This window comes from Schistocerca nitens, chromosome 5 (genome assembly GCF_023898315.1).
Source record: "Schistocerca nitens isolate TAMUIC-IGC-003100 chromosome 5, iqSchNite1.1, whole genome shotgun sequence".
Lineage (NCBI taxonomy): Eukaryota > Metazoa > Arthropoda > Insecta > Orthoptera > Acrididae > Schistocerca > Schistocerca nitens.
In genome coordinates, this window is record NC_064618.1 from 252,594,520 (window position 1) to 252,618,783 (window position 24,264).

A 24,264-nucleotide genomic window follows, 5' to 3' on the forward strand; every position below is an offset into this window, starting at 1 on the left:
GTTTGTTGCTCTGATTTCTGGACGTATTTTCCAGGAATATTGATGCCTGGGGCAGACCACGTTCAGTCGAAACTTCACGTTAGGTGAAATACAACAGAGCAGGTTGGTCTCATACAATATTGATTAATTAATTAAAAATCGTCCCAAAGTGATAAAATTACGGATTTTAGCTTTGTATGTAAAAGAATTTAGTAGCCAATCTGTAGTATTCGGAGTGATATGTAGAAGTAACTAATTTTTAATGGGGTAAATCATCTGTTGGGAAAGACTGGCCACGTTGCTCACTTTTCCCAACATGTAGTGTGGCCATTTTTCGGATCAGACGCCTGTTCGCCATTAACGGCTCACAGAGGAAACTGCCGAAGTGCAAGAAACAACAAGTAATTACATATGTAAGACATAAAAGCTATTAGTATACTTTTAAGTGAGGTAAAAAGAATAATAAAGTAGTTTTCACTCGCATCATATGACTAACAATTAGAAAGTTCCAAATAAAAGACTCTATGTTGCAGTGTCTATTGGTTAATAATGCGTTTCGTACTCTTAGTTTTCCATCAGGCAGTGGAGGCTGTGTCAGAATTAAAGCCGAGATTACAATCACGTTAGTCAGTATTAAAACCTGGAAAAAAACCATATTGACTAAGGTGATTGTGATCTCGGCTTTTAATTATATCGCCGCCTCCGCTGCCTTTTTAAGTTAATCTGATGATGCCCTAAGAGTGTGAAACGCGTCATTAATTAAAAAACGTTTCAACAGAGTCTCTATTTTATTCGGAACATGGAACCGCTGTTGCAGCACCGCGCCAGAGCAGAACGTAGCAATTATTATGAAAATCAGAAAAATGGTTACTAAAAATAATGGAGCTCGCTTCCTCTGTCAAACTCACTGACAACACTGATGTGAATATTGGAACTAGTTTGACACTTCTCAACAAGCGAGAGCACTGTTAACGTACAAAGGTAATGCAATGGCCACTTTTCGTGTCCTGCCCACTTTACCATACCTTCTCCTACATTGCTAACCCAGGAAGGATCCTTTCGAAGAACAGTTCCTAATGCTGATTAGGGCCTACAGCTCCAGTTATTTTAGAATTCATCTACATTACAAATGACTAACTCGGTTCATAGCACAGGCTCCAGTTGCAAACTACGTACCTAATGGCTTCTAGGGGCAACAAAAATTTGATTTTCAATATTTCATAGTTGACCTAATTTAAAAATATAAATACTGTCACAAACTACCCATTAAGAGGTATGATCTTAAGTTAAACGTTTAACGCAGTAAGGCAAGCATTACTGTTGCAAACTGTGATTATATCTATTATATCTAACGGCAGCGTAACTCACAGTCCGCTAAATATCCAGAATACATCCAGCCAGTATTTGAGAGTGAGGGCACTTGCAACAAACTTGACACACAAAACTTCACCCTGCTGACCCCTCACCCCCAATATCCGCCCCCCCCCCCCTCTCAAAGTGATGTAAGGAAAAATCGCTCACTACATTTTCTCCGTTCACGCAGTCAAATTGCCGCTTCAGCCAGGCCTTCCTACTGACTCTATTTCCAACACATTTTGCTGACAGTAGCCACATTTACTACTGAATGAACTTACAAAATTATTTCACTGTAGACATATAGTTAAGGAGATATATCGTCATAAACATTGTGACCCGTGAAAAAAAATTGTTTGCGTAGAAGAGACCTCAAATTACCCAAACTATACTTATCCTGTGTTCGATAATGTGAGCACCTTGTGACTTCCAACAACCTTCAAGCATACTTTCAAACTTTTATCTATACTTTTTTCTCTCCAACATCCTTAAATCAAGTATTTAGCAACGTATCTCATTTATAAAGTAATCACGCTTTTTCAAGTATTTAATAGACACGAGCCCGATTCTTTAAAGAATAAATTGTTTACTGGTATACTCGAAAAAAAATTGAGAACTATATATATCAGGAAAGTCAACGATCGCCTGTAAAGAAGTACTACTTAGTCTGAAACACGCTTCGTATAAAATCGCTGATTCGGAAATAGATCAAATCTGCGACACAAACTAACAAAATTATCGTGTGTATCATATGTTAACTGCAGTTAACATTCTAGAATATTTGAATAAAAATGAATTACCTTAACTCAAGACAGCTAAATCGAACTTTGAAAAATATATACCTATTAATTTGTCAGAAACACTTAATGTTATAAAGCTACAATTAATTTTCCTAATATAAAATTGTGGTAAGCCATTTTAGATTAAGCACTTTGTCTGAAGCAATTCTCGTACCGTCAGAAATGGAACTAAATTCCAAGCAGCGGTGGTCCATTTACGTCTTCTAAGAACTGGCATTTACAAATTTACTTCTAAACGAGAAACGATAATTATCGATTGGGTTATTCACATGCTTAAACACTGATGCAGAAAGTGTCTGAGATATATCTTGGGATAGTACTTCTCTGACAATATCTCCTCACAATAACATCACTCTAACAGCGGCTCTGAACACCTCCGGCTATTGAGATACCTGTCTGATGGTATGTTTAACTTATGAACTTCCACTATTAAACGCTTTTAGAATTCACTTAGTTCTCTACGTTCGTTCGTTAAGACGAAAACACGTTGATGCACAGTGTCTGTGCTCATATACCGTAGCATGCATAGTGTGATGTAATACGGAGCCTGTTTGTCAGGTATAGGCTCACTTATGATCACCTAGTATCTATCCAACGAAACTGCACTCATGTTTATATGGGCTTCCGAATTCCAGCATATCGTTTGACTGGCTGTCATACGAGATGAAATAACTGGGGAATAAACGAGGTACGCTTTAGTAATCTAAAAAATAGACAGAAACCACGAGCTTCTAGAGTAAATGAGGACTGAAACAACTGTTACTTTGCTCCATGGTATAAAATAAATAAAAAATAAAATGGAATAAAATATTAATGATTAATTATTCTGTATGTATGATGATTGGTTGTAATTGGTATTTGCTTATCTGGAACGTGGACGTTTAATTATTCGGTATCAGACGCTTGACAATGGCTATTTGGAAAAGGCAATGTAACTCATAGTTGACCGTGAAAGAAAACTGAAATAATCGGACTTCGTAATTAAATCGTTTCCAAAGACTGCTGCGGTAGGTACGGACTCATGATCTAATCTCAATATTACAATGATTTGCCAGCCATGCCAATACGTCGTACAGAGGTGATTGTCTACTAAACATAAAAAAGTTACACAGTTAGTTAAATCAGATATATTCAATGAAATAGCCTACAGTTCATAATCCTACTTACTTTTATAAATATAAATTCATTACAGAATCGAGTGCCTAGTGTGGTTGCAACTCGCAGTATTCTTCTATAACATGAAAATATGGCGGTGTGCCAGACAATAAAATAAAATACGTGCTTCTCGCACCACTTCTACCTGAGCTCTCTCCTCTCTTAAACAGACATAAGAGTAACGTAATTATTCTTTTGTCTTTATCAGCGACACAGCGCTGCAGTTGTGTGCCATAGGCTTTATTTATTAGTCACTGATTATTTATTTAATTAATATTTCGCGTTTCCGCGGAAACTCACGCTCGGCATGCAAATGTGCCTTTATATTGCCCCCTGAATTGCGAGGCGAAAGGACACACCTGCAGGCGAGCAATTCACCTAAAGGCACAAGTAAATCTAAGTTATCTACAACTATTCACATGACTTACATTACACACATTATACACATTATATACAAAATTTGAATGACGCGGGTGCGCCGTAAAAGTTCTTATGTTGGCAGATAGAGTGCGCGCATGCGCAGAAGCGTCTGTGTGACTCCGGCAGTGGCGTTATATCATACAGTTAGATCACGCGGCACAGTAATGCAGTTCATATTGTTCGTGTGCGCGCGTATCTTAGTCGTTGCACAAAGAAAATATTCAACCAAGATTACATATGAAGACTACATTCTATAACAGGTAACTTAGTTTTAAATTTACAATATTTGTTATATCACAATACAACTCAGATTGTTGAATGTTCTTAGTTACATAGTATTGTTTTGAAATACTTCAAAGAAAAATGTCCGTATGTTTCAGGTGCGTCGACCTATTCACATCGTGTCGTTATTACAGTTCATATTCATCTGCTGCACAATAATTTTTTCACAGGTTAGTATCATCGTTGTATAACAACGTGATTAAAACATAAGCGTGTCCATTTCCATTTCCATTATAGTCGTTGTGATGCAGTTCGTTGTGACTAAAAAACATTGTTTATTACAGATTTGACGTGACCCGTTAGTAATTGGTCCACGTGCAGTTCGTTTTTTACATTCCGTGGAAGCTTGGTTGCAGAACCTCGGACGGTACATAGCTGGCGTGGATCCTTGGACAGTCCAGGTAAGAGTGTCCGTCACATTTCGAGAACATTTCATTCCCTGAAGTTCCAACCAAAATTCTTCCTCCCGTCGTGTTGTTTTCTGGACAGGCACTTTGTGTCCGTTTAATCCAGTTAACGTCTTGAAGTTAGGTACTGTAGTATTGTCACTAGACGATGCACGAATTATGCACTTCACATTTTCAGTTTTTTGCTGAATATAGCTCACCTAAATGTTCGTAGTTATTAATCAAAGAAATGGTTCATCGCGTTTACATAGGTACGATGCATAATGAATGTCATTAACAGTTTCTTTCACATAGGTTTCTGCGTAGTTGCAGAGTTAGTAATGTTCATTAATGTCCGTGAACAATGGTTCACTATGCAATGTCCTTTTGGCACTCGTTTTGTTCAAATTTCTTTTACATAGTAACAGTTACATTATACATCATTGAAAGAGAAAAAAAAATATAAGTAATCATACATACACACGTCACATATTTCTTAGCATAAATATAATACAGTTGCACATAAACATGTTTACATCATTATTACATAGCTATGGGTTATTACATTGTGTCACATTTGATTACATGAATTGCAGATAATTACGTCCTCTTTAAAGGTTTTGCTGGGATTTTATCGATGTTTATTTTGTGATGTCATCTGAAATTAAGATAGGTTAGACACAACATTCATTACATCAGTAGGCAAGACCAGGCATTTTCACTACTCAATAAATATTCAAAATAGTAAGAGAGAAAATGTTTGATTCCTCGCGTTTTGTGCGTGTGTGTATAGTGTCTGTGTGGCCTTGACTACTGATAGATGCTTTTCGTGTTGAGAGATGTGCGTCTAATCTATTTCTCAAAGTAAAAGTTCGCTTCACAGATGACGTCTGTCGGTTCGTCAGGTGTCACACCAAGTCAGTGATACCTACAGTCACAAATGTTCCGTGAAAAAATTAATATATCATTCACTGCTACGTAAACATAAATTTTATTTTAATATTCCGTCTTCCAGGTGGTAGCGCGCGCTGAAAGAAGAGTTCTTCTGCCTTCAACTGCGTCACTGGAACCGCTGAAATGAAAATTTCTATATTACTTACTATCTGTGTTGTAGCAACAGAGTTTTTTGGAGTTGCTTAGCAATGTTTTGATGGATGTGACTTTGACATTATTCCGCATGAAATGCTCTAAGATCTCGGTGTGCGTATAGCCCAATAATTTTGTTAGTTCTACGATGTTGTAACAAATACGCACCAGGATGCGGTATGTTAACAATTATATAAGGTCCTTCATATAGCAGACGCCACTTAGCGTTGCGTCGTTTGAGTGCTACAGATTTATGATGAGTACGAAGTAGTACAAGCATTCCTACCTCGAATTTTTGTTTTCTTTTTATTATGTTTCTGTGATGTTTGTTTCGTATCTGTGCGTGATGTGTCAGCGTAGTCAAAACTGCTTTTATTTTCTGTTCAGGTGTGATTTCCTTGTCTGACAACTTAGGTAATGGTTCTATCCACTGATCGTTCTGTTTGCAATTGAACATGATCTCGTTAGGTGTGTAATTTGTATCGTAAATATTTAAGTTATTGTGTACGTCTTCGAAAAGACTTAGGTAGGACACCCAATTAGTATGTTTTGATGAAATATAGGTCCTCATGAATCGGTTTAATTCTCGGAAAAGTCTCTCAGTCGCGTTACATTGTGGACTAAACTTTGAAATAGATATACTTCTAATGTTATTGTCCTTCAAGAAATTTGTCCATTTGTACCCAGAGTAGTATGCTGCATTATCTGACAGAATTGCTTTTGGTTTTCCCACGTGCGTCAGGTAATCACTTGAGAATCTTCGTATTATAGCACTTGCAGTGGCGGATTTTAAAGCATAAAGTTTTACATGTTTAGAAAATATATCGTAAAAAGCCAAGATATATTTGACGCCTCCAGAGCTTGCTGGATGCGGTCCACTGATGTCAGTACACAGAATTTCCAGGGGTTTACTGGGTAAAATAGAATGTAAATCTGTCTTTGTGGATAAATTCTGAGGTTTTGATTTTTGACATATGACACATGTTTTCAGTTCCCTGTAAATTTTTCTTCTCATATTGCTAAAATAACAGTATGTGCTGAGCTTTGCTAAACACTTCTTCGTCCCATAATGACCCCAAACTAAGTGTGTGTGCCAAATTAGATTACGTTCAGACTCTTTGGGAATGCATACACACCAGTTAGTAGCATTTGAATGTCGGCGATAAAATAACACATCATTGTGTAACTTGTAATACTTAGTCAAAGGATGATTGTGTTTTTCTACCAGTAATGTTATTATCTTATACCAGTGAGGATCAGATTTTTGTAATTTAGCCATGTTTCTGCACATATCAATATAATATTGGTGATACTGCTTGTCTTGCATTAAGAGAATCCTGTAGTCATTTATATTTTCTAAGTCACTGTTGGTTTCATTCATACCTTGTGGAAGTCTAGACAAAGCGTCGGCAATGGTGTTGTCCTTACCTTTTATGTACTTAATTTCAAAAGAGTAGTTCTGAAGTGTAACTGCCCATCGTGATAGTCTAGGATGTACAAGTTTACAAGTTAACAAAAATGTCAGGGCCTGGTGGTCGGTATAAATTACTGTATGTTTTCCAAATAAATAATAATTGAATTTCTTGAATGCCCATACTATGGAAAGTGTTTCTAACTCAGTAGTGGAGTATGTACGCTCACATTCAGATAGAGTACGACTCGCAAACCCAATAATTCCTATCTGTTCCTTATCCTTATTCTTTACAACTTGAAATAAGCAACATCCCAAACCAGTACGTGAAGCGTCACAAGTCATACAAAAATCTAAATTGAAATATGGATGGCTCAATAAGTTTGCATTCACTAAAGCATGTTTAATTGTATTAAAGTCATTCTGGCACTGTTCTGACCAGATCCAAACTTGATTCTTTCTGAGTAGATTTAGCAGATGTTTACTGTTCAAAAGTGGTTGTGGCAAAAAACGTCTGAAAAATGAACATAGCCCAAGGAATGATTTTAACTGCTTTTTAGTTCGAGGACTAGGAAAGTTTCTGATAGCATCTAATTTACTGGGATCAGGACGTATGCCCTGTGAATTAATGATATGTCCTAAATATTTTATCTCACTGCAACCAAACTTTGATTTTCTAAGATTGGCTGTGACTCCAGCTTGTGCAAATTTTTCTAAAATTCTTTGAAGTGTGTCAAGGTGTTCATTCCAAGCCTGTGTAGCTATCAGTATATCATCAACATAGTGTGTGACTGTCTCAACTAAATCATCGCCAAGCACGGTATCCAGGGCTGTAATGAATACCCCAGAACTGACATTCAGTCCGAAAGGTAGAACACAAAACTGATAGGTTCGCCCCCCGAACATAAATGCAGTATATTTCCGAGAATCAGGAGTGATACTCACCTGCCAAAATGAATTAGCGAGATCTATTGTGGAAAAATACTTTGCATCTAGAAATTTCTGTAATTGCTCTTCTAAATTTTCGGGTTTTGTGTGAACTGGTAAAATTATTTCATTAATTGCTCGTGCGTCTAACACTAACCCAATGCTTCCATTTGATTTTTTGACAACAAGTAGAGGACTACAGTAAGGTGAGGTGGATGGTTCAATGACCTTCCAGTCTAACATTTGTTTTAATTCTTGCCACACAGCAGGTCGTTGAGATAACGGTACGTTATATGTCTTGTGGTAGAAGATCTTGTGAGGCTTAACTTCAATCTTGTACGCATACGTGTTGATAACACCTATTCGTTTGGCAAAAACTTGTAAATATTTGGATAACACTTCCTGTAGTTTTATACGTTCATGTGCACTGAGAGCTGTAGCTTCATTTATCTTATGATCAAGCAATGTTTTCAAGTCCATTAGCTCTGTGTCGTATGAGTGTGTGTGCGTGTCTTGAATGTCATTGTCAAGTACTAACTGAACCTTGTACCCTGTACAGTGTTTGTCATGCTTAAGAGTTCTCCTGTCCAAATCAATAATAATTACACTGCCTTTATCATTTAAAGTACATTTACCGTTGGAGAAGTCTATAATGCAGTCCTTCTCGCTCATAATATCTATTCCTAATATGCAATTTGTCACAAGGTTTTGTACAACCAGGAATGGCCATTGTACGGTTCCATTACCTATTTTAATGTTTACAAAAACTTGCTTCGTAACCCTACATGACTTATTACCTAGTGCAGTAGTTATTTTACAGTTTTGGGCAGGAAACTCAGGCACAGGTTCCAATTCACACATCTTTTTATAGAAATTAAAAGACAAAACGCTCACAGCTGCACCTGTATCTAGAATAATAGAAGTTGGAATCCCACCTACTACACCAGTGGTAGATGCTAAAACAATTTCATTTGTGTTTGAACGACATTGTGTACTGTCTTGTAAAAGTTCATCTGATATATTGTTATTGTGGTTGTATCTTATAAATAAAACAGGTAATTTTTGTTTAGAATTATTCGGCATATCATTATTCTGATGTTCAACTGTGGTGCCAAATAACTGATTAACATTGAAGTCGCCCCCCAAGAATTCCTCAGCCACGACCTGGGGCATAGAAGTGACTGTTTCTAGTTTGTTGGATTAGCATTTGTACTAGGTACTGACACAGATTGAGGTTGTGTGTCAGGTGTCATTTCTATTATATTCACATTCGGATATTGCCTATTGTGATCTCCAAACTTTTGCGGTTGTTGTTGCTGTTGCGCATTATAACTTACCTGTCGGTCATAAGGTATGCTCCAATTTTGTCCTGGTGGCTGCTGTGTTAAAGCAGTGTTTGAATGAAAGTACTGATAGTTACGAGTCCAGCCTTGACGCTGTCTTGGCTCGTAGTTATTATTATTTCTGTTTCTGTTTGTGTTTTTGTTGTTGCCTATGTATCCGTTGTTACCGTTGTAGTTATTACCGCAGTGCCTTTTGTATGGATTGCCGCATGAAGTGTTATTACTGTTGTAACTATTGTTTGTATTGGAATACGCGTGTTGATTTTGATTTCCGTATTGAGACGGCATGTGAGTTTGCTGTTTTTGTTGTACCGCGTATCCAACTGTGGGCGCGCCAGAATTGAGTTGGCAAGCCTGCATGTTTTGCATTCCACTAGTGTAAACATTGTGGCTGCTGTTTTGCCGCGCGAAGCGCTGATCTTCAAGTAACATGTCAACCGAATCTAAAGCTGTTAAAAAATAATCTGAATCGTCATCCGGGATATGTAGGAGTTTTTCTTTAATGTTGAAAGGCAATTTGGCCTTCAACGCACGGAGTATATCGCGTGTTGCGACTGGTTCGTCTAAAAAGTGTCCCATGTTCAAGTATTTTTCAAAATATCGGCGTAAGTTGCCATTTTTACTGTTAAAAGTTTCAGGTTCTAGAATTTGTCTTCTGAGTCGCTCCTGGACGGATTGCGACCAGAATTTGTTCAGAAAAGCACGCTCAAACTCACTGTACGTGGTACATACGTCCGCTTGACTGTATGCCCAGACAGCTGCAATGCCTTGGATGTAACCGACAATATATGAAATCTTTTTCCGGTCACTCCAAGTGCGTGGAAATGCGTTACTAAAAGATTTAAGAAAAATCACCGGATGAATGGTTCGTTTTTCTGGGATAAAAATCTGAAATTGCCTGTGTTTCATTAAGCTTTCTTCTTCCTTCGCATTGTGATATGGATTTGTTCCACTGTAATTACTGCAATGTTCAGCTGGCGAGTAATTACAATAATGTTGCTGTGGTTTACCATGATAATAGCTTGTGTTTGTGTTTGTACATCGTGGTATGTGTTGTAGTCGTGGTGTGTTTTGTTCTTGTGTGTTTGTCGTGTGCGGTATGTGTGTGTCATACTCGAATGTATATTGGTTCCTGAACTGTACATTTTGACTGATATTTTCGTTACATTCAGACTGTGGTCGATTGGTCGATCGGTGAATTGTGTCATTGGTCCAGTGACGGATTGTACTGCGTCACTGATCAGCTGTTTGTTATTAGTAATGTATTGCGCTACGGAGTCGTGCACAATTGTTGGTAAATTTTCACGTAGGCATCTATCAAAATGTTTGTCTTTGTTCACTACCCAATCATGAAATTCTTTATTAATGTTTTGAAAATGAGCTGTAGCATCAGATTGTAAGATGTCAGTCAGGTGTTGCTCAACATTGTCAAATTTATTCTGTACGTCAGTAATTCGTTTTTCAAGGTTGTCGTGTACTGAAGGATATGTTTGAATTTGTTCAGTAAGAACTTCACACGTGACATTAAGATTTTTTACTTGTGTCTGTAAAAGTGCTACGTCAGTTGTAGTCTTTTCTTGTGTCGTATTAAGCTGGGAAAATTTAGTACTGAGTTCAGTCATCTGTTTGGTCAGTGTGGCGTCTATAAGTTCCACACGTTTACATAAAGTGTCATTACTCGTCTTGAGTGCTATGAGGTCAGATTTAATTTCGTCATTTTGTGTCTGTAAGGTTGCCATGTTTTCGGCGTTCTGTTTCATTATCATTTGTAACATGTCGGCAATGTTTACCGTTTGCAACGTCTGTGCCCGCGCCGCGTCATTAGACGTGACGTCATGCATTAACATGGGCTCTGACTGAGACTTTGAAATTTTTGCGGTGGACGGCCTATTGTCAAAATTTCCGTCAACACTTGCGTCAATGTTTGATAAATCGTCACTACCGGTTGCTGTCGTAAAGTCATTTTCTAACATTTGTCTCTCGTCCGAGTCGGATTGTGTGTGAATAGTACGTCTTTGCTGTTCCATTTTTGCGTATTGATTTCTAGTCATTACCATGCCACACGTGATTTATGTTTCAAGAAAATATTTGACACTGATTTTAAAATGTAATGCAGTTGAGCATGAATCGCTCGTAGCAACAATGGCTGTCCCGTTAATTTAAAAATATAAACTGAATTTGAGATTATTGGTAATGGCTGCTGGCCATGTTACATCATATCGTACAGAAGTCGGCCATATTGTACACTCGTGTATTGGTATTGTTGGATACGTTATTGTTTAGGAAAAAGTGCTAAGAATGAAATTTGTTACTGAAAACTGTTATGCGCGAAAGAAACACTACAGAATTTACTGAAAAGCTAATACACTGAATTATACGTCTGGTCAAGCCTGCTAATGCAAAGATGCTGCGTCTTACCTTATTTTGCTGGAAGCTTCATTGCGTCTTCCGGCAAAACTTTAGAATTGGAAAATATCTTCAGATTTTCATTATCTCTCATACATTCACGTCCTGGTCCAGAAAGTTGATTTTTGACATGAAACAAAAAGAACAATGTAACAAATGACAAAATAACAAGTCCTGTCACGGTCGCCAATATAAAATAAATAAAAAATAAAATGGAATAAAATATTAATGATTAATTATTCTGTATGTATGATGATTGGTTGTAATTGGTATTTGCTTATCTGGAACGTGGACGTTTAATTATTCGGTATCAGACGCTTGACAATGGCTATTTGGAAAAGGCAATGTAACTCGTAGTTGACCGTGAAAGAAAACTGAAATAATCGGACTTCGTAATTAAATCGTTTCCAAAGACTGCTGCGGTAGGTACGGACTCATGATCTAATCTCAATATTACAATGATTTGCCAGCCATGCCAATACGTCGTACAGAGGTGATTGTCTACTAAACATAAAAAAGTTACACAGTTAGTTAAATCAGATATATTCAATGAAATAGCCTACAGTTCATAATCCTACTTACTTTTATAAATATAAATTCATTACAGAATCGAGTGCCTAGTGTGGTTGCAACTCGCAGTATTCTTCTATAACATGAAAATATGGCGGTGTGCCAGACAATAAAATAAAATACGTGCTTCTCGCACCACTTCTACCTGAGCTCTCTCCTCTCTTAAACAGACATAAGAGTAACGTAATTATTCTTTTGTCTTTATCAGCGACACAGCGCTGCAGTTGTGTGCCATAGGCTTTATTTATTAGTCACTGATTATTTATTTAATTAATATTTCGCGTTTCCGCGGAAACTCACGCTCGGCATGCAAATGTGCCTTTATAATGGGTACGTACAGCACTTACGATTTCGTACCCAAACTCTTCACGATGTCTCCCTTGGTGTAGCGGAGCAACTAATCACTGTGGAAACATGCCTAGTTACGTAATGTATAGCCGTGGATACGTTTCTGCCAAATCATTTGTCCATAATGATGATGACTCCTAGCTCGCGTAAGTGTTATCCGTACAACTGCATTGATAGTTTCATCGTTTGTCCGCTATTCATCACACGGCATTCTAATGTTATCTACGTCTGCAGGGAGATGAAATAACTACAGATAACGTTTAAGTAGTTTTATTTCTTAACCTAAATATTCGAGGTGTGGCTAGAAAAAAATGGTTCAAATGGCTCTGAGCACTATGGGACTCAACTGCCGTGGTCATTAGTCCCCTAGAACTTAGAACTACTTAAACCTAACTAACCTAAGGACATCACACACATCCATGCCCGAGGCAGGATTCGAACCTGCGACCGCAGCAGTCGCACGGTTCCGGACTGCGCGCCTAGAACCGCGAGACCACCGCGGCCGGCGGCTAGAAAAAAACCGGACTAGTACTGGTGAAACAATAAAACGAATGCAATAAGGCTGAAAGTCGCGTGGCCTGTCACGTGACTCTCGCTCCGCCTACTGCTCGAGTTTCATCTGCCTCCTGCACTCAGTCTGCCCGTGGCGTCTGTTTTAAGTAGTTGACGTTTTGTCTGTGCGTCGGAAAATGTTGAGTGTACAGAAAGAACAGCGTGTTAACATCAAATTTTGTTTCAAACTAGGAAAATCTGCAAGTGATAGGTTTGTAATGTTACAACAAGTGCACGGCGATGATTGTTTATCGCGAACACAAGTGTTTGAGTGGTTTAAACGATTTAAAGATGGCCGCGAAGACACCAGTGATGACACTCGCACTGGCAGACCATTGTCAGCAAAAACTGATGCAAACATTGAAAAAATCGGTAAACTTGTTCGACAAGATCACCGTTTAACAATCAGAGCAGTGTCTGAGTTAACAGGAGTTGACAAGGAAAGTGTCGAACAAGTTTACCGATTTTTTCAATGTTTGCATCAGTTTTTGCTGACAATGGTTTGCCAGTGCGAGTGTCATCACTGGTGTCTTCGCGGCCATCTTTAAATCGTTTAAACCACTCAAACACTTGTGTTCGCGATAAACAATCATCGCCGTACACTTGTTGTAACATTACAAACGTTTCACTTGCAGATTTTCCTAGTTTGAAACAAAATTTGATGTTAACACGCTATTCTTTCTGTACACTCAACATTTTCCGACGCACAGACAAAACGTCAACTACTTAAAACAGACGCCACGGGCAGACTGAGTGCAGGAAGCAGATGAAACTCGAGCAGTAGGCGGAGCGAGAGTCACGTGACAGGCCACGCGACTTTCAGCCTTATTGCATTCGTTTCATTGTTTCACCAGTACTAGTCCGGTTTTTTTCTAGCCACACCTCGTATTATCAGGACGTTTCTAACATTAATTGTCACTCTCGATTCCGTCTCACGGAAGGGAGACGGCAAAGCAGTATACAAATGACTGAAAAGAACCTCTTCTGAACAGCGAATTTCCTTATAGACAAAAATAGATACTTAAATGTACTTTTATTTGTTAATTTGACACGTTGTATGTGTTGAAGAAGAGAATGTATAGCTTGGCGAGGTATGCAGCCCATTACCGCTTTCAGATACGGGCGGACATTCGCTGTCTTGCCTTAATTCAAATATCCCTTTACTTATGAAACACAGAACTAAATCGCGTATTTTTAGCATCAGTTATATTTGTGAATACCACATTTTCTCTCTTTTACACACACAATGTATGCAAGCTTTTTATGCACTGATTCTGTCTGCTATTTCCACCGCACTTTCCGACATCATATATGAGAAGACATTTCCGACTTTTCCTTAAAATAGTTTACGATCTTCTTGTACGCAACAACCTCAAAAATTTCTTTTCTACTTCATCCTCTTCATATTTTTCTTTTAGCCTTTTTCCTATTCCTTGCTATTTAATGTGGTTTCTATGTTCCATATTTTCCTCGGCTGATATCACATCCTACATATTCATGTATCTCTTTCAAATATAAACACAAGATCTAAGCTGACCATTACACTTGGATGTCTGCCTTTCTCCTACCTGCAATTCAGTCTAAATTATCTGATTCTTTCTTACCTTCCCCTCATCTGCCGCTAAATACAATTAATTTTGCCTGCCGCTGTGGCCGAGTGGTTCTAGGCGGTTCAATTCCGAACTGCGCTGCTGCTACGGTCGCAGGTTCAAATCCTGCCTCGGGCATGGATGTATGTGATGTCCTTAGGTTAATTAGGCTTAAGTATTTCCAATCCTAGAGGACTGATGACGTCGGATGTCAAGTCCCATAGTGCTTAGAGCCATTTGAACCATTTGAACAATGAATTTTTTACCTATGTACTTACTATTGCAACTTATGATTTCTTATGACGTTTTGTGGGGTGATGCCTCCTCTTAGTTCTTTGAATTTCATATTATACTTGTTTACTATTATGACCACAGTCAATACATGAGTTTATATGCGCTTCATTATCTCCTATCAAACATGTAATTATGCTATGCGGCAACGTATCTTCCTGAGTTTCATACTTGTTTAAGCGTAAGTTCCGCTCCGATTTTTATTTTTGTTTTGTTTTTAGCTGAAAGTAATTATGTCTTTGAACCTAGAGTACATGCTACAAATTGTTCAGTCTGCTACAAAAACCTAGAAACATTTCTACCCATCTAGCAATTTTCTGCAGTATTGCTTCAACTCTTTGAGAAGTACATTGCACTTTGTCATAATTTTCCTCTTCCCACTTTCATCTCATGCAACATATATTTTAATTTCCTCAATAGCTACCTGTATTTTTCCTATTTTCTGTTGAATATATCTCGTTATGATCCAGACCAATACTTTGTGCCCTGCTTTTTTCCTTGTTTTATTTCGTAATTTTAAAATCATTTCTCAATGCTTTGCAGATAGAAGCTAAGTGAAAACTATGTTAAACTCATAGAATATTTCTTATTAATTTTTAATTAATTCAAAACTTCAGTTTCACTTAAGTAATCATTATGACATAATCGTTATTTTTTTCGGTTTGCCCCTATTGCTGTGCAGCGTCCATCTGTCCACCTCGAATTGTGGCGTGGAACTAATGCACTAATAGGTATCCTGTTACAAGGAAAACAGATGTTAACATGATTGCGTGTCCCAGACGTCAATTTTCTCTTTTACCTGCGTGATAATTTTATGCCAGTCACTGTACAATTTCACAGAGACACGCAGATAATGAATGAGTACTGCTCTCTAGCTTACCACTTGATCGTAACCAACTCGAACAGCTGAGTATGCGGATAAATTTTTCTGCGTCAACAAAGGGTACTGGGACACCGTCATAATTATCTGATCCTAAAATTACAGTCGCGAGTTTAAAAGTTTATGACGTTGAGTAAATAGGTGGATCAGCTTGAATATGTTACGTAGCATTTGGATCGACGTAGATTTTAAACAGAGTTTATTCCACTACACATGAATTCACATTAGCGTGATTCATCGAAACAAGGGAGCATCGACTAGCTATAAGCAGGAGCACAATAAAACACCAACGATCAGTTCCACTGAACACTAAGGTTCCTACTTAGGTCCACCTAGCAAAATTGCACTGTGCGTTTAAAGAAATACTGACAAAGTTCCAGCAAACTAATTTTATCCTTCATAGATTCCGTTTGCTGCTCAAAATAACCTTCGATTTTTACTGTCGCACCCAACAGATGCCAAAGAGTGTTAAGTCTCGGACACGACTCTAGCTTTTCCGCCCGAATCACCATACGGCAATGACTCGGTGGTACTGTATCCGCCAAACCAACTGAGCTGAGCCCTCGTTGCTTCTCGCTTATATGCTGTCCCATCTGCCTGGATTCTGACGTAACAAACCTGCGTCAGAACGCGCATTACAAGTGGAGTACAGAGCACTTGAATAAAGCATCCTTCACAGGAGACAGAAGTGACGTTCCATACTTCCTAGCAGTACGAGAAAAAGGAGACGAATTGATTGATTTTCCGTTATTGGTACCTGGCGAGAATACGTCCGACTCTTCAAAGAGGTAAAATTGCACATGATCTATTAATTCATTGTCAACGTCAGTGTGACCTCCACAAAAATAGTCATCCATTAAGACTATCAAAATTGTTCACAAGCTGTGTATATACGAGGCCGTGCTGAAAAGCAATGCCTCCTGATTGGTAATGTGAAAACTATTACAGCTTTTTAAATAAGACAAACGTTATTAAGATTCTACATCTTTGTTTTTCATGTCTTCATAGTTATTTCTCTACATAGTCACCCTGAGGTCAAACACGTTTCTCGCGACGAGAGACCAATTTGTTGACACTGTCGCTGTTTAATGTTTCACATTGTTGACGGAGGCACAACCTTTCATCTGCTTACACCTCTTCATCGCTGTCAAACTGAAGTTCTCGAAGGCGTTCTTTAACTTTTGGTAACAAATCAAAAGCGGATGAGGCCAACTCGGGACTGTATGAGGAATAATTGATGACAGTGGATCCAAGACCGGATTATTGCAAATGTCGCAGTGCTCGTATATGACATTATCACATTATCGTATATGACATTATCACATTATCATATTGAAGATGAGGATGCTCTGTGTGCGGACGAATTCCTCAAAGAAACTCGATTACAGCACTCTGTTCTTACGCACCGACATTGTTAGGTTACACGCCATCATGTTACACGTTCCAATTCCGATCCCTCTAGCGACAGAGGTCTGCAAATATGCAGGCATGAATAGTAAAGATGTAGAATGTTAAAAATAACGTCTGTTTTATTTAAAAAGCGTCAGAGTATAATCCTCTCAGAATTTTGAATAAAAGATGGGGTACACTGCTGATAGAATTTGCTTCCAGATGTATTTTCATAGGAATACAGTGAATGTCAGACTGATTCCTCTATACCGACAGATGTGGTGGTCTGCTAGAATTTAAACGATTTTTTATATTATAGACAAGGGGTGGATGGAACTTGAACAACAGCTCTCTCGTTGTCAAACTGTATACATTGCTTCATTAGATCAGTTTGCCATAGGGCTTTGGGTTCTGAAACATCTACTTGCGGTTAGATTGTCCAGAAACGTCCAGAGCGGATGAGGGTAACTTCGAAAGCTTATCTGCCGAAAGATGAGAAACTTTATTTTAATTTAAGAACTACTGAACGAAAAAATGATATTACATAAGCGTTAATTTCTTTATTGAAACAAGGAATTAATGACAAGGTAACATCCTAAGGTTTAACGGAAGGAATTGTACCTGTAGCTTACATAGTTATCACTATGAAGACCAATGACATTTTGAAATTTTCCACCTCTGCCGTTTCCCACAAGTATCTAGTTTATTATACCTCCCCTACGAAGAAACAGATTGCACATACAACAGTTTTAAGTATAACTAACTCACATACAAAAATAATATTTTACAGTGAACAGCCTAAAATTACACTTACAGATATTAATATGTAGTACAATCATCCTGTTAATAAACATCGAATTGCCAATCTGAAAGAGAGCACATAACGTGCGAACGTCAGAATTTAAACCAGAATATTTAGTGCATGCAGTAATAGTCATTTTTTCTAACACCACGTTGTAGGACACTATATGTTTGCCTTCGTCGTGGAACACCATCGGTCACCTCCGTCTACACGGTAAACAGTTACAGCGAACATAGAGCAATTTGAATCAGTGTTACCACACGTCGATACATGAGTCAGAGACGTAACGTATTGTGCGCTACGATAAGCATATATTAAAAGGCTGAAATTGTAAAAAACCATATCTAGAATCAACAGTGTGCCAAAGCATCAACTGATCCTGGGGAGTGTGGTGACATCCAGTAAAAGGGGGACGGAAGAAAGTCTTCATTAAATTTTGTAAGTAAAAAACTTAGAAATGTTCTCTGCCAGGCGGTATATCATTAGAAATATAACCTGTGATAACATAACCATTTATACGTAACAAATAATGTTTATGATTTCCTCAACCATACATTGTACAATTTCACCTATATTACTGCCTCTGACCTCTACATTCCCTGCAGAACTCTGGTGGTGCCGTCGGTTTACAGACTCCCTCCACGGTTACTTTGTCCCTATCCCACAGCACACTTGTCCTGAAAATAACACTACCCCAGATGTCATCATAGCATCTCCAAACCTCTTTGGATGCCACACTGCAGAAGTCTTCGATACTATTCCAAGTGAACACCTATCTGTCCTCCTCACCATCTCCTACACACAACCTCATCCTCCCAATCTCCACCCAAAAGACATGTACAACTACCTCTGGGACTCCATAGACAGATTGGAAGCCAACCTCTAACCTTTGCCCGCTCTCCATCACAAGCCCTACTCCTCTGAGTAGCCTCTCATTTGTACTGCTCCTCCCTAAGAACTCGTGACTAGGATGCACTCATTCACCACTGACAAATACAAATATCAGGACTTCACTAAATGCTAATAAACGCCAGGGCTGGCGCCAAACATGCATCAGGCTCAACTCTACACTCTCCATTAATTCTTCCAAGTACTGGAAAGCATTCCACCATCTCGTTGTCCGTCTTCTACCCCGCAGTACCTGCTGTTCCATGACAATCTGAGCTTACCTGACAACCTCAGCAAAGCTGACTACTTTGCATCCTATCTCTTTGACTTCTTCTCCATCCCTGATGACCTCATTTTGATTACTCCCTGTTCCCTTCCATCCATTAATGGAGAAACATCTCTGTCCCACCCTTGGCTTCCAGCTTCCAGTACTTGGACAGTATATTAGAAACAGAATTAAACAACCTAATCACAGCACATGACATAAAACAAGTACTTCACAGAAAATGCAATACATCCCCTAGTCACAACTGTATTACATATTGACATCTTTAAGTACGTACTGTCTCCTTTCTAGTCACCCTTGCAACCATTTATACCAACGTCCTTCACAAACTTTCACAATGGTTACTACCCTGAACTGTTAAAAGCGACCAAAATCCTACTTCTCAAACTACACAAATCATCTACCAATACCTCATCCTACCATCCCAATGCCTCTCCTCAGCGTTTAACAAGCTCTTTAAATCCATCCTCTTCTGATGCCTCCATCAAAAACTAAACCCACAGCACTTACTTCCCATTAGCCAGTGTGGCTTCCACCCGTTTTTTCTCGTCTGATGACCAGCTCCTGCACCTCACTCATCTCCTATCTCGCCACCTCAACAACCATAAATACGCTATTTTTGTCTCCCTCGAACTATAGAGAGCTTATGATCGTTTGTGACATCGACCATCCTCTCTAATCACCCATCCTTTGTCACCACTAACAACACCAATTCCCCATATTCCCTTACTTCCTTTTTCCCCAACTGCCTTTCTTACCCTCCTGACCTTTCCCTATCAACTTTCAACCTCACCAATACCCCCTCTGCTCCACCCCATCTTCTGTCCCAATGGCCACTCCTACCCCATTGATACTATCCACCAGTCCTCCATCCTTATACCACCACATTCCGACTGTCCTCGCCGACCAACGTTTTCCTCTTCAACAACAGACCCCCGCTCTCCTTCCCCAGGGCAGGCACTTCCAGTTTTGAGAGCCAGGAAAATACTTCTTTTAATTCTCAGTGTTTTTGAATGTGCTCTTATTGTGTTTCCTTTTACCTTTTATTATTACTGTTCTTAACTACGAGTGTAAGAAGTCACATTTATTGTATATATGAAAACTTCCATTTTATTTTCAGCTTTATACAGTTTTAAATTACTTATAAATACCTCGCCTTCCGGTTTTCTTCATCTAATTTTTTTGCCATTTGGTTCGAGAGGGGGTTGGTTGTACGACGAACAATCTACCTCCATCCCCCCTCATATGAGATGTGGGGGTATGAAATAATACACAAAAAAAGACACGTTGGCACATGTAAGTACAATTTTACGCTGCCTCCTCTAAAGTATTATTTCTGTTTGTCAGTAATCCAAACTTACAGTTGTTTCTTTCCAGAGAGCAATCGAAAACGGTCTATAAATCCGAAATTTGCCAATAGTGCCAGGTATCATACACTGAATGGTTGTGAAAAACAGCCGACATGGAAAACTTCAAAATATCCGTCTGCAGAGCCCGACATGAAGGAAATGAGTATGTAAAGTGATGACTAATTCTCAAGGGTGCTGTGAATATTTGTTAGCACCACACTGACTCTCATTTTATATTGTACTTTGCGAATTGTGCCTTGGTGCTGATCAGCATCCTAGCGATATGAATCTAAGACAAATACCCGTTTAATTGTAAGAGGGTATCAGTTACAGGAAGCGTTTCTCTTTCTTAAAATTAAAGTTTTACTGTCTTTTTTCCCTTCGTATTTAAGTGCCTCTTAATATTTATCTTCTTTTGATACTAGCGGACCAAATCGACTCAGTTGTATGCATTCATCTGTCCGATGTGTTCAATTGCTGTGTCAGTTTAGTTTGTACTCTTTGTGTTTGTTTTAGAATTCGCCGAGCAAGTGTCTAGGAGCTCAGCCGAAATCGATTCGTTACCTTATATCCCTATTTTGTATTCGTCAGGCCTTTCGATTGCCTGAGATTTCGTTGCTCATAAAAGGACGTGGCAAACCCCTCAGTCTGGTTCACAGATGCGTACATGTTACATTTTTCTCTTTGTATGATTATGTATATTAGTGAAACTGGTTGCTTCACAGCTCTGTGCGAAAAAGTGAAAAGGCAGAAGTCTCCTTCGCAGAGGTATACATTAGTTAAAATTCTCTGATTGCTTTGATTATGCATATTAGTCAAACTGACGTTTCCCTTATGTTGTTTCGTTGCTGTGAATGTAATGTTATATGCTTTGTGTGTGTGTGTGTGTGAACTTTTTTGAAATTCTGTTTGGTGGTGTTAAAGTATGCTTCACGGACAAGTACCTTATTTTATATGCATACCAACGAAATAGCAATTCCTTTTGCTGATTCCCATCCGAGTAAGTAAAGTTTTAAAATTTTAATGCTAATTTTCCTATCTGAAGACTGATTTTACTTGGTGTAAGAGATTGCTTCATTAACGAATCACTTAATTTTGGTTTCTCTTATTCAAAGATTTTTTTCAAACTTAGCTTTTCTGACGAACTGATATCATTTGTTTTGTAATTAAAAAATCGCCCTCTGGGATAAACAATAAAGAATTTTACTTTTAATATTGTTCTGTTTTTGCTCAGCACCTTACTACTCCCAGATGCCAGTTCCCTACCAGTTCACTTTGTTTGAGGACTTTGGGCTGACATCTTATTTGGTGACGAATTTCTTGTTTTGAAAACCTAATTTCAGTTAATCTAAAGTAGTGCACTTAAGTGTAACACAGTGCAGTCACCGATACCAATCAAAGTGTTGCATTAAAGTGTTTAATTTGTAATTGGTAATATTAAAAGGTTACGGTTACCAGCTGCTGGAGTGTTATTACTATCTACCGTCATTGCTGTTGTTACTACAACATGAATTATTCAGTTACAACATCGACTATAATGACTGCAGTTAGCCTTTTCAAATTACCTGATCCCTCACTCTGAAGCGCTTAAAACCACAACAAACCAAAACTTTCCAATTAAAGCCAGAATTTAAAAACAGTAAGATGGCCATTCTGTTAATGATAATGTCAAGGTCACTTTCTTGAACGTTACTTGACTGTGAGGTGGATTTTTACAGGCGTTCCATAGTGTGTGCCACTACCACCTAATGATGAGTGCGTTATACCATTTAGGGATGTCTGACATTCAGCAGTCGAGACAGTAGTATCTGCTGTTGCTTGCGTGTGGGTCACTGTCGTGGCAGACTGGATTCATTACCTGCAGTAACATTGTACAGAAATCTCCTTTCTCGTCTGACATACAGCAAAAATTTATGCTGTGTGTCTGTGTGTACTTTCTTACTTTTCATTGGATAGCCCAGGTTTTTAGTTCTGCCAATCAAATTATTTATTAACAACTTCCGTTACTATTAACGTCCTTCTCTGCATGCTTCAAAACACAGTCGTCCCAAAAGTTTTCTTGTAACAAAATTTGTGAGTTATATTTGCCCCATGTCTCCCCCTGGACTTGAAAAATCCATGTCGAGCATTGCTGCAATATTGTGTGGCTCCTGGACACACCTGTTACAAGTCTATAGTGCAGTATCGTTCGTGACTGTCATTTAACACTCATTTTCAAATTTCCGCTATAAGACTGGATGTTTCATGAAATGTTTGCTAGTTCCATCCGCAGTTCTTTCTTTCTACTAGCTATTATGGAAAGGATTTCGAATATCTGAGTAATTTATCATTCACTGTTTGGCGACAGTATTTTTCTTAGTGTGGTGCAAAGCTGGCAAGGACTCAACCGGCATCGGCAGAGACACAGATCCGAAGGCAGAGAAAAAAATGCCTATGGGACAGGGATTTGAGGTTGAAATCCTGGTTCTAACCTCAGTAAAAAAAAATACATTTATCATCACATGACCCGAGGGACTCTAAAGGACAACGAATTGCTCCTTGAAGAGGTACTAACTGTAACAATTACCTGCAGTAAATGCAAAAGCAGCAGCAGTGAATAAATTATGATAAGTTATAATGGCCATTCCCTGCCCGTAACAGGTACAGACATATATTAAAACTGCCTCCTTTTCTCTGTGACTTGCTCTTGAACATTGTCAGGAATGCATAAGCCCAGAACGCATGTGGACTCATAGTACATTGATTAATTGAAGGGCTATATGACATCTCTCTTCGTCTGTTGTTAGGATTCATTACACATACCTGCTAGAGTACACATTGTTCAGCAGAGGTGCTGCAGCTCACATATTCGCATTTCGTGCATTGCGAACGTACCAATCATATCTCTTGTCTTACTCAGGTGGGAGAAGAAAGCCTATTAGCTCTCCTCTCCCGCATTTCATAGAAGTGTCGTGGTGAAGAGATCACTCCTTTGGGCATTGGCTAGGCTGATACATAGAATCTCTTTTCAAATCAATAAATTTTACCAACAGCCGCACACTTTATGATATTTTATTTTATTCTCAAAGCAACCAGTTTTGGCAATTCAGAATGAAACAAAATATCTTTAAGTCCATGCCTACCGATGTTCCTTGGCCGTAATGGAACAACAGAGACATATAATTTCTGGTCGTGGACTGACTACAATACGTTGCCACAAATGGCTTACCATTCCCACCTCGCAAACTCGTCAATTAGCTACGATCAGTCCTCACTTATACACTGATTTTAATGAAATTTGGACAAAGTAATTAACACAATGATGATTATTACGCTTTATTCACAGTTAAATTGCACACAAGTCAACTGAAATGAAGAAGTGAAGTAGTTTGTGGAGAGCAGTAGCTGGTGCAGGTGCATCGTTCAGCCGCCAAAACCGCGACCGCGTCCGGGTCCGAAGCCGCCACCGCCGAAACCAGGACGGCCTCCTCCAGGGCCGAAGCCGCCGCCTCCTCCAGGGCCAAAGCCGCCACCTCCTCCAGGGCCAAAGCCGCCGCCTCCTCCAGGGCCAAAGCCGCCACCTCCTCCAGGGCCGAAGCCGCCACCTCCTCCAGGGCCAAAGCCGCCGCCTCCTCCAGGGCCAAAGCCGCCACCTCCTCCAGGGCCAAAGCCGCCACCACCACCGGGCCTCCCGAAACCTCCGCCAGGACGGTCGAAACCGCCCTGGCCAAACTGCGCATGAGCCAAGGTGGCAACACACAGGAGAAGCGTGAACAGTGTCTGCCAACAGAGG

At 39.0% G+C, this 24,264-nt stretch overlaps 1 protein-coding gene across 5 annotated transcripts in view; it reads right to left on the minus strand.

Annotated features, from left to right (window-relative positions):
- Positions 1–23,791: 23,791 nt before the first annotated feature.
- Positions 23,792–24,264, minus strand: part of LOC126259879 (uncharacterized) — a 136,996-nt gene continuing 136,523 nt past the window's right edge. For 3 of the 5 annotated variants that reach the window (XM_049956944.1, XM_049956945.1, XM_049956943.1), the window contains exons 2-3: positions 24,053–24,251; positions 23,792–23,980 (exon numbers count right to left, since the gene is read on the minus strand). In XM_049956944.1, the coding sequence (XP_049812901.1) occupies positions 23,895–23,980; positions 24,053–24,251 (285 nt within the window). In that variant the 3' untranslated portion in view covers positions 23,792–23,894. Of the gene's footprint in view, positions 24,005–24,052; positions 24,252–24,264 lie in introns of all 5 variants that reach the window. The other 2 variants (XM_049956947.1, XM_049956946.1) reach the window with 2 other exon arrangements.